Source organism: Symphodus melops (assembly GCF_947650265.1).
Source record: "Symphodus melops genome assembly, chromosome: 3".
Classification (NCBI taxonomy): domain Eukaryota; kingdom Metazoa; phylum Chordata; class Actinopteri; order Labriformes; family Labridae; genus Symphodus; species Symphodus melops.
In genome coordinates this window covers 1,642,292-1,655,829 of record NC_136693.1, presented here as the reverse complement: position 1 = coordinate 1,655,829, position 13,538 = coordinate 1,642,292, and the positions used below count along the sequence as shown (strand labels likewise).

General features: G+C 45.5%; 1 protein-coding gene across 2 annotated transcripts; it reads left to right on the top strand.

Annotated features, from left to right (window-relative positions):
• The first annotated feature begins 1,396 nt into the window (after positions 1-1,396).
• Positions 1,397-11,832, top strand: zdhhc1 (zDHHC palmitoyltransferase 1). Of its 2 annotated transcripts, none has more exons than XM_079339288.1 (11): positions 1,397-2,050; positions 2,910-3,129; positions 4,379-4,554; positions 6,149-6,250; positions 6,710-6,834; positions 6,938-7,093; positions 7,478-7,599; positions 8,466-8,554; positions 9,706-9,823; positions 10,524-10,599; positions 11,119-11,832. In XM_079339288.1, the coding sequence occupies exons 2-11, from the start codon at positions 2,911-2,913 to the stop codon at positions 11,613-11,615; spliced, it is 1,680 nt and encodes a 559-aa protein (XP_079195414.1). In that variant the 5' UTR covers positions 1,397-2,050; position 2,910; the 3' UTR covers positions 11,616-11,832. The 2 variants fall into 2 exon arrangements, with proteins under 2 accessions (XP_079195414.1, XP_079195413.1); XM_079339287.1 differs by having other exon boundaries at positions 11,116-11,832.
• The last annotated feature ends 1,706 nt before the right edge of the window (positions 11,833-13,538 follow it).

The following is a 13,538-nucleotide window of genomic DNA, read 5'->3' as shown; positions in this document are numbered from 1 at the left end:
AGTTGATCTTGTTCTGTGAGGTTCTGGTCCTGATGGACCGCAGCCTCTTACCGCAGGAGAGCGTCTTGAACTGACTATGTAATGTTGTTAACAGCCAGAGAACAGGATGATCTGAAATCTGCTGCAGTCAGTGTATTTTATAAAACCAACTTTCAATTTGATCCTTTCAGGACATCAATCATGTTTTTAGCACACGTGAGGCTTTTCGGAACTGTTGGAGTCTTCCATCTTTTTTTTTATTGATTTCGTACAACAGGAACTATTTAAGCTCCTCAGCAGCTGTGAATGCAGACTGAAGAAAAAAAACGTTTTAAGGTTGTGTAGTTTATAGACTGTGTAATCCTCAGGGATTACTCAAGTGACAAGTTCCTCTTCAAAAAGTCCCCAGAACTTTTTGGTCCCAAAACACACACACACACACACACACACGCACAGCTGAAAGAAGCAGCAGTGGCTCATGTGTATAGCGAGGTAAAATTATTATTATTACTATATTACAAGTAAAAAAAACACACCAGTAAACAACTGGAGCATAAAATATTAGAAGAAATTAATAAAACACACGTCATTATTTATGACTGAACTTACTCTGAGAAGTCAGCTTAAGCTCACCTGGGATTTACGTTTTTTCACCTGTTTCTGACGACTCCGTTTGACATTTTAAGCGTCAAAGAAACAAACAGCATATCTATTTTAAAAAAGTCAGTTTTATTACTGTACAGCAAAATATAATTAATTAAAAACAAGTCATTCAGATTTTTCTTCTATGTTCACCTGTGTTTATTTGTATTAGAGCCTCAGAGAATACATGTAATATTTGCTTTGGTGTACAATAAGAAATCATTCCTGTACATACACACATAATATTTTATTTGTTGTTTCATATTAAGACATCAATTAATGTGTCCTATAGCTTTCTGCTGTTTCCCTCTTTATCTGAGCTTTTGTTTATCATCATTAAAGGAGTTATCAACTGTGCCATTGAAATATAAACTCAAAAATAATTACATGTAGATTAAATGTATCTTAGTTGAGGAAAATAGAAGGTAGAAGAAAAAACAACAACCTGTGAAGTGAAGTTTGACTATATGAAATAGTTGCAATTGACAGTGAATACACATTCAATCAATTAAATTATTTGTATGGCGTCAATTAAAAAAAAATGAGATAAAAGAAGAAGACAAAAATTAAAAATTAAATAAAAATTAAGATGGAAAAAAAAGAAAATAATCATTGTAGATTATCATTCATTATAAATAATTAATTGTGGACGTGAACGTGTACATGTATATGCAGCTGCCGCCCCCTGCTGGTCCTCTAGCGCTCAGACAACGGGATCTGGTTCTAGGAAAAAATGGGCGGGACAAACTCCCCTGACCAATGGCTGCTGAGCCGGAGCGTTACCAGGGAAACGGCGTACTGCTTGGAGACGGTGGGAGACAGCAGCAGCAGCAGCAGCAGCCGAACAGGCTAACGGGCTAAACGGCTAACTAGATCGTTAACGCACAGTTGAATTAACTTTTTAATTCGGAAAACGATTTTTTTTTTTTTTTACTTTAAATGTTTTGAGTCACGACCTTACGTCTGACTCCACCTGTAACCTGCGACGTTGTCTTAAACCTGAGCTAACGAGGCTAGCTCTAACGGTAGGTAGGGGGATACCGAGCTGGTAGCTGAGGAGATTAGCACGTTAGCCTGTCACTGAAACTAGGGCGCTTAAATCTAAATAATATCCCCATAAACTGACCACCAAACACGGGGATGTAGCCTGCTAGCACCGAGCAAAGCCCGGATAGTGTCCTTAGACGGGATGGATGTGAGTTAACAGTTGGACTGGGACGGTCTGGCCCGGGTTAATGGTCCTGTAGAGGGGATCTGAGTGTCGAGTCAAGCCGTCAAAGCAGCAGCATCGTCCCGGTCCCCCCCCTCCCCCTTCCCCATCACCGGGCCGGAGCACGGCAGAGCTCCACACCGCCGGTCAGGCCCGGTCTCCGGGGTGAGATGAGATCCAGCAGCAGCATCCCGAGTCCCGTTAACCCGTGCTAACCAGGTGAGCCTTTAGCTCGTTTCAGGGTAAATAAACATCCTTTGCTGTCTGATAAAATTAATAACCCCCTTACTTAATTATTCTTTTTGGACAAAATAACACACAAAAAACAATACATAACATAACATATATTTACGTATTATTTCTATCAGTTTAAATCTGTTCTTATTTGTTTAATTAAAATAGGAGATTTTTGTATTTTTCCTTGAGGGTTAATTTGTACATCTGTCATGTGTTTCCCTCAAATGTTTAATAATTCCTTTGTTTATTTTATTGCTTTAAATCTTGTTTTGTCTTTCACTAGTCTGTCTAGTATCCTGCTTTTATTCACCTACGAATGTTGATCTGTTTCGACCTTTATTTTGTTGAATTTATTTCCTGTGATGTGACATCTTATAATCTTCTTCTTATAAGCTTTCAGTCTTTAATTCACGTCTTTATTTGTGTTGCTTTTACTTTAATCTTTCTTTTCGTACCTGTTTGTTGTTTCTACTTGAATTCTTCTTTGCAGCTGATTCACAAAATATTTGCGGAAACAACGCCTGGATGTGTTTATGATGCGTGTAGAGATGTTTTGATGATGTTAAGAGCCGTGTGTGTGTGTGTGTGTGTGTGTGTGTGTGTGTGTGTGTGTGTGTGTGTGTGTTTACAGCCATGCTCAGCTTGTTGCTGAGTTACAGCATTGTTTGTCATGTCATAAGATAAACAGATCTTGTGCCCCCTCTGACCTGCTCGCTCGCCGGTCATACGCTCTGATGGTTAAATGATCACAGAGCAGCTCTTTATGCAGCCTCTCCCTGCAGCTCATTTTCCGGCTATTAGATGAAGATGCATTAAACGTTGATGTTGAATCTGTGTGAAGGATGGATGTGTGCAGTAAGAACCCAAACCGCACGGCGCCGGTTGCTGAGGACGAGCCCCATCAGGCCGACGTGCCTCTCTGCTGTCGGACAAACGGCTGGAGCTGGCCGCCACATCCCTTCCAGCTGCTGGCCTGGATGCTCTACGGCTTTTTTGCCATCACGAGCTTCGGCGTGTTTGTCCCCCTGCTGCCTTCACACTGGATCCCTGCGGGCTACATCGTATCCTTACAGTGAATGCACTTAGCCACTTAATGAGGACACACGTCAGTCTGTGGCGAGGAGACTAACAAAACGATCAATTCTTTGAGATGAGGTCAAAACATCACGATATTTAAACACTATCTTTAGACAGGAAAGAGGAAACTATTAACGTCATCCAAAAAATCTGATATAAGCGTGTACTAACTAGTCGCTGTAAGCGAAACACATGAGCAACAATTATAAATCACAAGTTTTATTTCTCAATGAAACATTTGTTCTTTTACGACAACATTTATATACTTTTTTTTTTAATGCGACTTTGACCTCTTAATACGACTTCTTTAAAGTTTTTACTTCTGCCCCCTTTTAAATCTTCAAATCTTAAACTGACACAAACTTCTCAGTCAAATTTCTGCTTTTTCTTTTTTTCTCAACGTAATGTTGAAACATGTCAGGATGTCGATCATAAGGATCCCTCGTTTTTAAGCCTTGAGCCGAACAGTTTACGAAGCTCCCCTCCTCTTCTGTCTTGCGCTCGGCTCGTTCTAGGTTTATGTTCCTTTAGTGTGTTCGTCTCTTAACAAGGTTATCAGCTGCTTCTTCTCCTTCCTTCAAAACAAACAGAGCAGGTGATTAAAACAGGTGAAAAGTCCCATCGGAGACGTTAGATGTTAAAGCCGGGTCCCTGCTGATGCTCTTCAGTGGGACGACACACGGCTGCTTAAAGTTGCCTCACGAGCTGATTAAGATCCTTCAAAGAGGAGAATGATGAAGTTATAAATAATGACTGAAGAACTTGAACCAGACAAAGAGTTTCTGTAGAACTGTGTTCATTATTAGTCCGAAGACTCACGCAGACTTCTTTGATTATGTGACACTGAGCAGAAAAGTTTTAAAGCTTCATACTCAGAATCTACGTCTGAATCAGCCGACCAACCCTGTGAGGAGGTTCAGACCTCTAACAGCGCTGTGGAGAGCGTCCCTGTTTTATTATCGAACCATCACCAGGATGATGAGACACACTTCAGATGAGTCAGTTTACCAGATTGTGTTTGTAAGAAGACTGTGAGCGGCTACTCAAACAAAGACTGCTTTCAAATATTTATAAACTTGATTAGAGAAATGCTTTCATGATGACTGACAGCTCAGAGATTCACAACATGTCAGCCAGACGGAGAGCTGAAAACACATTGTTGATAAAGTCGTGTTAATCTTGTTTTGTATGTCAATGATGATCCACGTTATGTGAGTCCTGACCTGGGATCAGTGCACGGGCATCATGTTCGTCGGTCACCTGTGTGTCCACGTCATGGCCGTGTCCATCGACCCGGCCGACTACAACGTCAGGACAAAGAGCGACAAAGGCCCGGTCCCCGCGTTCGACCGCTCCAAGCACGCTCACGTCATCGAGAACTGCCACTGCTACCTCTGCCAGGTCGACGTGTGAGTAGCAAACTGAGTTGTTCATTTATTCTACAAATCTGCTGCATCACATCACACACGTTTGCTCTAAATTCACACTGACAGATCAAGGTTAAAAAAAAAAATAAAAAAAATGACCCAAATCCTCAGAGCTGAGGGAGCACGCGGTTTTGTTTCCGTGCCTTTGATTCGTGCACATGCTCAGCTACTCAGGCAGAATAATCAGATTTAGAGACATGCACGAACCAACCGGGCAGAGGATGTTGATAAGGAAATTTTCATTGTATTTGTTATTCCACCACAAAGCAACAATTATGTTACCTGTGAAAGTGCTGTGAAAGTATAACACAACATTAAAGTGTTGAGCTCATCCTTGGTGTTTATCCTGTAGTCTGAAAGTGTTGTTTCATGTCGAGCTGACATGGTGAAGATGTGCAGGTGTGATGTCATAGTGTCTCTACAGGCTGCAGCCCGTCACCGTGGAGACAGTATCATGATCATCATTAGTAGCAGTATAATCCCCACCTCGGGTTCCCCGGGCGCTTTCACCTCACCTCCATTAGGATGGTTGTTTTGTCGATGGAAAAAAAAAATTAATCTGATCAGAACTAAAACATTTTTTTAACAGTTGTTAAAATCAGAACATGAAGTACGTCTGATACATAAAACAGCGGCTGATTCATAATTTGGATTTTGGGGGGTGTTATGCATGATTTCCAGTGATCTCTATGTTTTGGAAAAAACATTCACAGACATGTCACCAAAAACAAACACGTCAATACGTCTGCTCAAATGATCCACTTTGTTTCATAGCAGGTGGTTTTAGGGCTGCAGTGTGAAAAACAGAGACGTCATCTTATGTCCATATTCTGCAGACGGTGTCACGCCTGCTCTACAGACGAGAGGAGGGACTTCTTTTGTTGTGTTCTCCTGTCTTAATGTTTAATGCAGCACCATTCTCCATCGTGCTGTAAATAACGAGAGTACTCACTGGGGCAGGAGGTCTAATGTGCTCTAAAAGCTTCTGAAAAACCAGGTCAGTGTGCCCCGTCGCTCCCAGGAGGTCCAGGAGAACTGGGTCACAGTCAGGAGCTGCTGCACACCACACACGTCGCCTAATCTTCACATGAGGAGTTCATTAAAAGATAAACATGTCTACAAAGAAAAGCTCCTCATTCTGGATGAGTTCACCCCTCTTTTTCAGCCCTGCTCAGAACAGGCTGTTTCTGTGTCTGTAGCTTTAAATATGTAAATGAGCCATGTGTCTGGCCACGCCCCCTCTCTGGAAGGCCTCGGGTGTACTCGCTGCTTTCTGGCTCCATGTCCTATTGTTTACGGTGAGAAGGCAGACTCAGAGGGCAGAACAAACACCTAGCTGTGGGAGTGTCACCCACCTGGGGGAGGGGCTACTGCCCTTTGTGATGTCATGAAGGGAAAATCTCCAAATGGCCTGTTTGAGCACACATTTTCTGAAAAGTGGAGCAGGCAGAAGACGGAGAGGATGGACTTTTCGATGGACTAGAGACATGTTAGAGTTAGAGGAACATGGAGACGTGTATTTTGCACAATGTGTGACCTTTGACCTTTTGTGTTTGTGTGTCCTGTGTTCTTTCAGGGGTCCCAAGTCAAAGCACTGCAGTGCCTGTAACAAGTGTGTTGCCAACTTCGACCATCACTGTCGGTGGCTCAACAACTGTGTGGGGAGCAGAAACTACAAGTGAGTGAAATAAGCGCTCTGGGTCTTCCAATAACTCTCACTGTAAGTTGCACACATGCATTTGCTCCTCTGCAAAACAAGAGAGGCGGGAGCTGGAGAGGCTGGAGAAAATGGGCTGAGACATCATGGGATCAGAGCTTTGATTGTTTGTTAAAATGGATCAGAACAGCAGACCAGTTTAGCATGAGTCAGCGTTTTGTTTGTCTCCACAGAGTTTAGGAAACATAAGCCTGTAAGAATTAACACGTGTCTTTGTTTGTTGATATGTCGAGTAAATAGTTGCAATGCTAATTCTGTTAGCCAGTAAATGTTTTTTTCCAGTATGTGCTAGCGTCAAGCTAACAAACTCATCCTGGTCCAGCAGCAGCCACTGGCTGTGTGTATGCTCGATAGTTTGATGTGTGTACTCAGTAGTTGTGTGTGTGTGTGTGTGTGTGTGTGTGTGTGTGTGTCCTGCAGGTTGTTCCTCCATAGTGTGATCTCAGCTCTGTTGGGGGTTGTGCTGGTTCTGATCGTTGCCTCCTACGTCTTAATTGAGTTCTTCGTGGATCCATCCAAACTCCGCACCGACAAACACTTTCTTGGTAAGATGTGATCCCTCGTCGACGGCGGACCTTACAACAGTGAGCCGTGAAGGCAGAAATACATGTCTCAGGATGTCCTCTGTGTGTGTGTGTCTCCCTGCAGTGAGGAACGAGACAGGTGTGTGGTTTGTCTTCCTGCCGGTGGCTCCGATCAGGTCGACAGCGGGAGTCATTCCCGGGCTGGCTGCTGTCACCATCACTCTGGGTCTACTGTCGTTCATGCTGCTCTCTCACCTGCTCTGCTTCCACATCTACCTGAGTAAGAGGCAGCAGACACACACCTGTCCGTCCGTCTATCTTTTTCCTTGTTTTCCCTTCACAAATATATTCTAAAGCTCTGAATCCCTGAACTCATATCGTTCTATTTGAATAGTTTAGATAATCTATCTGTGGGTCATCTTTGTTCTATTTCGTACAAAAGAAGTGTTTTTATCTGGGAAACAGCCACCAGTAGATGGCAGCAGAGTGGCTAAGGGTAAAACTGTGTGTGTGTGTGTGTGTGTGTGTGTGTGTGTGTGTGTGTGTGTGTGTGTGTGTGTGTGTGTGTGTGTGTGTGTGTGTGTGTGTGTGTGTGTGTGTGTGTGTGTGTGTGTGTGTGTGTGTGTGTGTGTGTGTGTGTGTGTGTGTGTGTGTGTGTGCGCAGTGTGGAACAGACTCAGCACGTATGAGTTCATCGTGCGACAGCGTCACCGTCAGGACGGCAGAGACCCGAGGAGACCCAGAGCGGTGAAGGAGACGGCGGCCCCGTCGGTAAACGTCATCAAGGTAACTGAGGCTCCGTTGGCGGCCATGTTGGCTCTTATGCAACGGGGGCAGTGTTTGTTCTCCTCCCTGGCTGCAGATGTTCGACTTTGAAGTTTGAATTGGAGTGTGAAGCGCAGCTCTTCTCCCCGTACATCACTCCGCTGTCAGGGTGTGTGCACATTAGTCATGTGAGCCTCACGTCGCCATGGAAACAGATTTATGTTGTACACACTGCAAATCACGAGCCAAGAGAAAGCCCGGGAGACAAAGACCTGAAGTGTTTTATTATTAAAGTTAAGCTCATCCACCTTCACCTGCTCACAGTAACCTTTACAGTGAACACTGAGAGGAGTCAAGCAAACACGCCGATTCATCGCCGTGCACTCAGAAACACTAACAACGCCACGCCAGAGCGACCACCCGACTCAAACTGAAGGACTTATTTTAATGATTCGCTTATTTTGGAGCTTCAACATGCTCCTAAACTCACCACAATGTTCCCTTCGTCTGAAATGTACATGTGAAAGTTGTTCAGTGCACGAGCATCCACAGCGCCACCAAAGGTCAGCCATGGTACTGCGTTCGACCTCCATGAGCGAGTCAATCAGCAGGCAGCTCTGATATGTTTCACACTCGTTGGATAACTATTAAAGAGGAGGGTAATCGTGCAAACACGTCCTCTGACCTCCACACGTCATAGAACGGCAGATCATTCTGTCTTATTGTTTTTACGTTCAGACAACAATTTAAAAAGGTTTAAAATATCAAATTGGTTCATTTTAATGGGAGACACTGCTCTAACATGAATACGTTGAATTTCTGTCGCTGGGTTTTGAGCTGACTGTGTGTGTGTGTGTGTGTGTGTGTGTCCCTCCCTCCCTCCTCAGGATGTGAACTACTCAGGGACTCTGGGTTACACCAACCCTCAGCTGGACACGGGGGAAGCTACCACTGCGGCTGTGCAGGGGGAGTCAGAGTAAGTCTAAACACACCCCGAGAGCTGAATGTAATCCAGTCCTCCGGATCACTCTCCGTGGTGGTCCAGGTCCAGGTTCAGCCCACGGCCTGCTGTGATTGGCTGAGGCTGACCCACTGGGTCCCGTCGTGTCTCAGTAAACAGCCGGCAACAGTCATTTCATAACACAATGAGGCTGGAGCGCAGTCGCCATGGACACCGTTTTCTTTGCAGAAAACAAAGTGTGCAAAATGAAATTCTTTGGCCCTGACATCCAGCAAGCAAACAAAGTGTGTATTGTGCGTGTGTGTGTGTGTGTGTGTGCGTGTGCGTGTGTGTGTGTGTGTGTGTGTTTGAAGTGTGGGTGGAGGGAGCTGTGTATTAGTCCAACAGAAGGGCTTCTTAAATAACTTCACTGACCGCGGCTGTTTGCTCTGAAACTGGACTGCTGCGAGTGACGGAGGAAGCTTTATTTTTACTGCAGCCAGCAGGACGACGGGAGCGCGTGGAGACGCCACAAAGACGTTCACAGCTTCTGAACGCCGTCCGCGACGAGCCGCTGGAAACATTCTACATGCATCTTTCTATGTGACGCTTTTCAGCAGGGTTCAGCTTTAAGCCCGTTTTAATCTGCAGTCCCTTTGTCAGGCCCAGTTCAAACATCACATGCTCAGAGAACAGCACGGAATCAAATGAACAACAGAAGTCACATAACAAGGAGGGACACACACTGTCACGCACACACACACACACACACACACACACGTAACAGAGTTTTTAAAAGCAGCAACATCAGTGCTTCCACATGACTTTTCTTTTCGTTTGTATTTTGAAGACTTTCTTTGTTGGTCTGTTTGTTGAGCTGTGTTCACTGCTGTTTTATAATCGCATGAACTTTGAGCCAGTCAGAGCCGCACAGGTGTGTTAACCTCAGTGTGTGTGTGTGTGTGTGTGTGTGTGTGTGTGTGTGTGTGTGTGTGTGTGTGTGTGTGTGTGTGTGTGTGTGTGTGTGTGTGTGTGTGTGTGTGTGTGTGTGTGTGTGTGTGTGTGTGTGTGTGTGTGTGTGTGTGTGTGTGTGTGTGTGTGTGTGTGTGTGTGTGTGTGTGTGTGTGTGTGTGTGTGTGTGTGTGTGTGTGTGTGTGTGTGTGTGTGTGTGTGTGTGTGTGTTTCAGATTCCTGGCTAACGGCAGAGTGAGGACCGTGTCCAGTCCTGTCATGGAGGAAGAATCTCTGCCCAACGTGTCAACAGAGCCGAACGCAGCAGCAGCTCACACACACCGACGCACACAGGTGAACACACACACACACACACACACACACACACACACACACACACACACTTACTCAGCTCCTTCCTGTAACCTGCTGAGGAGATAAGGATGTGACGACATGAGCCCATTCAAACCTTCAAGTTCACACAGAGAGTCAAATACAGGTTAGAGGCAGATATCTGATATACACACACACATCATGCCTTCATCCCCCTGCAGCAACAAGAGTGCAACCACAGCTCTGTTTATACCCCGCTGACCTTTCACCTCTACGACCAGGGTCATGGAGAGGTCATGGGGGTACAAGTGAGGGTAGTAACAGGGTGGTCACACTCTCTGCATTATTCAGAGCTCCCAGCGTGTCATCACAAGCCGTGCTCTTCACACTTCCATAAATCTGTGACACAGTGGGGAAACTCACAGACGGAGACGCCAGGTAGAAACATCACACATGGCAGTGCTCAGGTTTCATCCACAGAGAATCTTATTATCACAGTCTGACAACGTTTGTTTTGCCAGTGTGTTTGGAAAAGCACATGTGCTTTGTGTTTAACCCAATTAAATCATCTTCTTCTGTTTATGGAAGGAAAACAGAATTGACTTGTTTTTGTTTCTCGAGTCCAGAAAGAGATTCAACAAATCTTCAATGTGAGGAAACAAAGTTTGAACAGCTTTGAATCTTCTTTGTTTTTCTTTTGTTTGTTTGTTTTTTTTCACAGAAAAAGAAGAAGAAAATTCGTAAAGTTCCAGCAGAGGTGACCAGAGAGCGCTGCCCGAGTACAGCCCCGCCCCCTGGTACACACACACACACACACACACACACACACACACACACTCACACACGCACACACAGCATGACGGCCCTTATTGGCATAATGTCCACTGTAATAAAAATCAAGGGATCAGCGCTCCACAGATTCTCTCTTTAAGCTTTTAATAAAACGACACAGCTGTTTGTGTAGCCTCGAGTCTGCAGCAGGAACACGTAGTCCTCAATCAGCCATGACTACAACAAAACAGGAAGTGAGTGTGAAGAAGAAAATGACTCAGTCACATGAATGAAAACCAACGTCATGGTGGTTTTTGATTGAGGCCTTCACTCAGTCTGCAAAACACAGAGCGCCAGTTTCTGCACGGCGTTCGAGCTGTTGGTGCATTTGTTTCTAATTTTGTCATCAGTGTTGTTTGGATTGGACTTTGATTTTGGATCAGAACTTCAAACTTAACCTTAAACAATCCTTCATCACTTGAAATGTTTTCAACAAAGACCAGAATATTCTCCTGACGCTGTTCCGCTGTTTTGTCCTCCAGCAGAGCCCGGCAGCATGTCTGCTGCGTCCCTGGGTCAGCGACTTCCCTTCCCAGCGTTCCCTCTGAGGGCCACCTTGCCCCCCCTGGCCCTCCCTGTGGGCCCCGTCCAGGCGGCGGCCCCTCCAGCTGAGTACCACTCGGACTCTGCCGAGTCTCTGGAGGAGATCCCGGTGGCCCTGGCAAAGCTGGGCTCCTCGTCCTCTGCGTCTGCAGGAGACGCCTCCACGTCTCTGCACCGAGCCGTCCCCTCCTTCCCGCTGCCCTCCCCCCAACCCCGGACTAAGAGGAAGACCACTTCCTCCCGCACAAATAAGAGCGTGGCAGAGCTGAGGTTTGAGATGGCCTCCACGCAGCCTCCCATGGTGTTTGTTAGCCGAGCGAGCGGAGACGCGTCCGGACCTCGTGACGACGGCCTTAATCTGAGCAGGAGGCAGACCAGCTTCAAACCGGGGTCCAGGCCGGCGTCTCGGACCTCGCTGGCCTCCTGGATGGAGGTTTAACCCGAGCAGAGTCTGAACTGGAACTTTTCTCACTCTTTATCTTTTTACAGTCACCGGCGCTCTGCAGCCTTGCACAACAATCCTGTGTTTTGTTTTTGTTTTGTACGTTTTTGTATCTCTGTGATTATTTATTGATTACTAAGAAATCGCTTTTATGTTGAATGCCAAAGTTGAAACTGATTTGTGCACAATCTTTATAAATGAAGGAAAACTTTCACGTCTGAGTTTTAACTTTGCACTTCACTGAAGCTGGTCAGAGAGTGTGTGTGTGTGTGTGTGTGTGTGTGTGTGTGTGTGTGTGTGTGTGTGTGTGTGTGTGTGTGTGTGTGTGTGTGTGTGTGTGTGTGTGTGTGTGTGTGTGTGTGTGTGTCACTGTCCCACCCAGAGGTCCTCCATCTCTCTTAACTGTTTTCACCGTTTCCCAGTGAACGGCTCCTCTGCTGTGTATTCACGTCTCCATGGTTACACAGCTCTGGAGGGACACAATGATATCACATCCTGTCGAGCTTCTGTTCCACAGCTGCTGCTCCAGCACATACATGCTAACGCTAACGCTAAACCAGCCTGTGACACACAACGTGCTGACATGCAGGCTGACATCTATAGAACTACAAATCGACACGTATGGACTACAAAAACATCTGGTTTTGCTAAGTTTACAGTCAAACGCTCCCTCTGACTCACATTTATTCAAATTCATGATTTTTAAATCTCCACCAAGAAGTCCTTTCACTGTTTCTCTGTCCTTATGGAAGGATTGAACTTCTCATCCAATCACAGGCCTCCGTTCACTCTATCGCGTTCACATAGCTTTCCTTTAAACTGCAGCTTTAGAGGAACAGCGTGTGCTCTCTTCACCAGCCTGGTTCACGACAGGACAGCAAACAGTCCGGGACGGAAGGAGCGCCAAATCGTTTTTTCTTGGGTAGATTTTAACGATCTTTGGAGGAAGCCCAGTTGGCGGAGTCTGGTGTCAGCTGTTCACATGTTCGGAAGTGAACACAACTTTCACAGCTTCCAAACAGCGTCGAATCAGAGTGGTCCTGGAGTTCACTCATAAAGAGAATAAAATAACTCGTTTGATTTCTTATCAGCCAAATTAAACGGACATTTTAGCCGTTGATATGAAAGGTGGAAAAACAGGCCTGACTTGTTTGCAATGAGGACAAATATCTGCCAACGGGTTCAGCAAACATATTCCTTTACATTGTAAGTGTTCTGAAAGTACACAGACAAATATTTATTTTGCAGCAGGTTGGTGTCATGGAGATTAAAAACCTCTTTTTCCAGCAAAACCAACCAAACACTAAGTGATGCATTAAGAGAGAAGAACCGTCGCTGAGTCAAATCAGCAGTTCATGAAGTCGAGCTGAAAACATGGAGATCCTAAAAGGTCCGCTTCCAAGTCTTTCATGTGCGATTTAAAAACCCTTTAAGGACACAAGCTCCTCGAGTTTCACAGTTTGTGTCTGAGCGTGTTTGAGACACTGTGGGACGTCTCTGCACCAGGAAAACACAGAGGAAGTGTTGGAGGAGATTCAGACTGGTGCACGCCGTGTGAAGAGAGAGAGGGAGAGAGCCGTGCTTTTACGCCGCATGTCACACCTACCTACTCACACACATTCACACACTGATGGCAGAGGTCGCTGTGTAGTGAGACCATCACAGCTAACTCATCCATTCATGCACCGCCGGGAGATATTTGGGGGTTAAGTATCTTACCCGAGGACGCATCAGACATGCAGGAGCCGGGGAATCGAACCCTTGACCTTCCAGTTGACCACCGCCGTCTCACAATGACTCAGAGATTTACAGTTTAACTACGGTCGAGTGCAGCATCCATATGGCGTGCATGTGTAGTCTAAACGTTGATGCGTTTTGTTTAGCTTGTGTGTGTGTGTGTGTGTGTGTGTGTGTGTGTGT

What these genes read in the sequence shown, in the direction of transcription:
- zdhhc1 (XM_079339287.1), top strand. Translation starts at nt 2,911, where the DNA reads ATGGATGTGTGCAGTAAGAACCCAAACCGCACGGCGCCGGTTGCTGAG. An exon ending in GGATCCCTGCGGGCTACATC is followed by an intron (nt 3,130 to 4,378) that starts GTATCCTTACAG and finishes ACCTGGGATCAG; the next exon opens with TGCACGGGCATCATGTTCGT. An exon ending in GAGTACAGCCCCGCCCCCTG is followed by an intron (nt 10,600 to 11,115) that starts GTACACACACAC and finishes TTTGTCCTCCAG; the next exon opens with CAGAGCCCGGCAGCATGTCT.